This window comes from Etheostoma spectabile, chromosome 24 (genome assembly GCF_008692095.1).
Source record: "Etheostoma spectabile isolate EspeVRDwgs_2016 chromosome 24, UIUC_Espe_1.0, whole genome shotgun sequence".
Lineage (NCBI taxonomy): Eukaryota > Metazoa > Chordata > Actinopteri > Perciformes > Percidae > Etheostoma > Etheostoma spectabile.
Genome location: NC_045756.1, coordinates 6,926,719 through 6,927,365, shown reverse-complemented (window position 1 = coordinate 6,927,365; position 647 = coordinate 6,926,719). Strand labels below are relative to the sequence as shown.

Below are 647 nucleotides of genomic sequence, written 5' to 3'. Positions count from 1 at the left end.
GACTTCCAGCTCGAGTTCCTGATTGGTGAGTTTGAATTCTGGGATAGGAGACAGGTGTACAGGTGTTTCCTGTAAATTAACATGTGCATGGTCAAATCAAGAACATGTAAAACCTGTAACTGAATCATATACATTTCCATTTTTTAAAGACTGTTTAAATGAGGCTATTCTCATGAACCGTTCATAAACGTATACAGCTCTGAAAAGTAATGCAGGGTAATGTCGATGTATTCAAAGTATTTTCTTACTGCATGCAGCATTGCATGCAAAAAGAAATATTTGAAATTGGTCCAGTATTGAGCTACAACATTATGATCACCAGGGGCGAACCGGTGCTGCTCTATAACCCTAAGGGGCAAATGTGCATCGTCAATTTTGTCTATTGAAAGTGCTGTTTTTGCCATTGACCGGCTCATATTTTTATTATTATAACTGCCTGACAACATTATGGAAAGGATCTCTACAGAGATAGACCTCTTCTAAAAGAGTGGAATACTTCTTACTTAGAAGTTAGAGAGCGCAGAAGTTTAAACAGGTGGCTAGTAATGACTTAGCAGTCCAAATCATTATAAAAACTATGAATAAACGGTTATTATACTTTACACACAGTTGCTGTGTGACAGATGTTCACAGAGGTGTTTGGCCTT

At 37.6% G+C, this 647-nt stretch overlaps 1 protein-coding gene across 1 annotated transcript in view; it reads left to right on the top strand.

The window, feature by feature from the left end:
* LOC116674252 (coagulation factor XIII A chain-like) overlaps positions 1 to 647 on the top strand; it is a 24,014-nt gene that overhangs the window by 3,331 nt on the left and 20,036 nt on the right. The window contains 1 exon segment of the mRNA XM_032506853.1: positions 1 to 25. This exon segment is cut by the window's left edge and continues 155 nt beyond it. Within this exon segment, the coding sequence (XP_032362744.1) occupies positions 1 to 25 (25 nt within the window).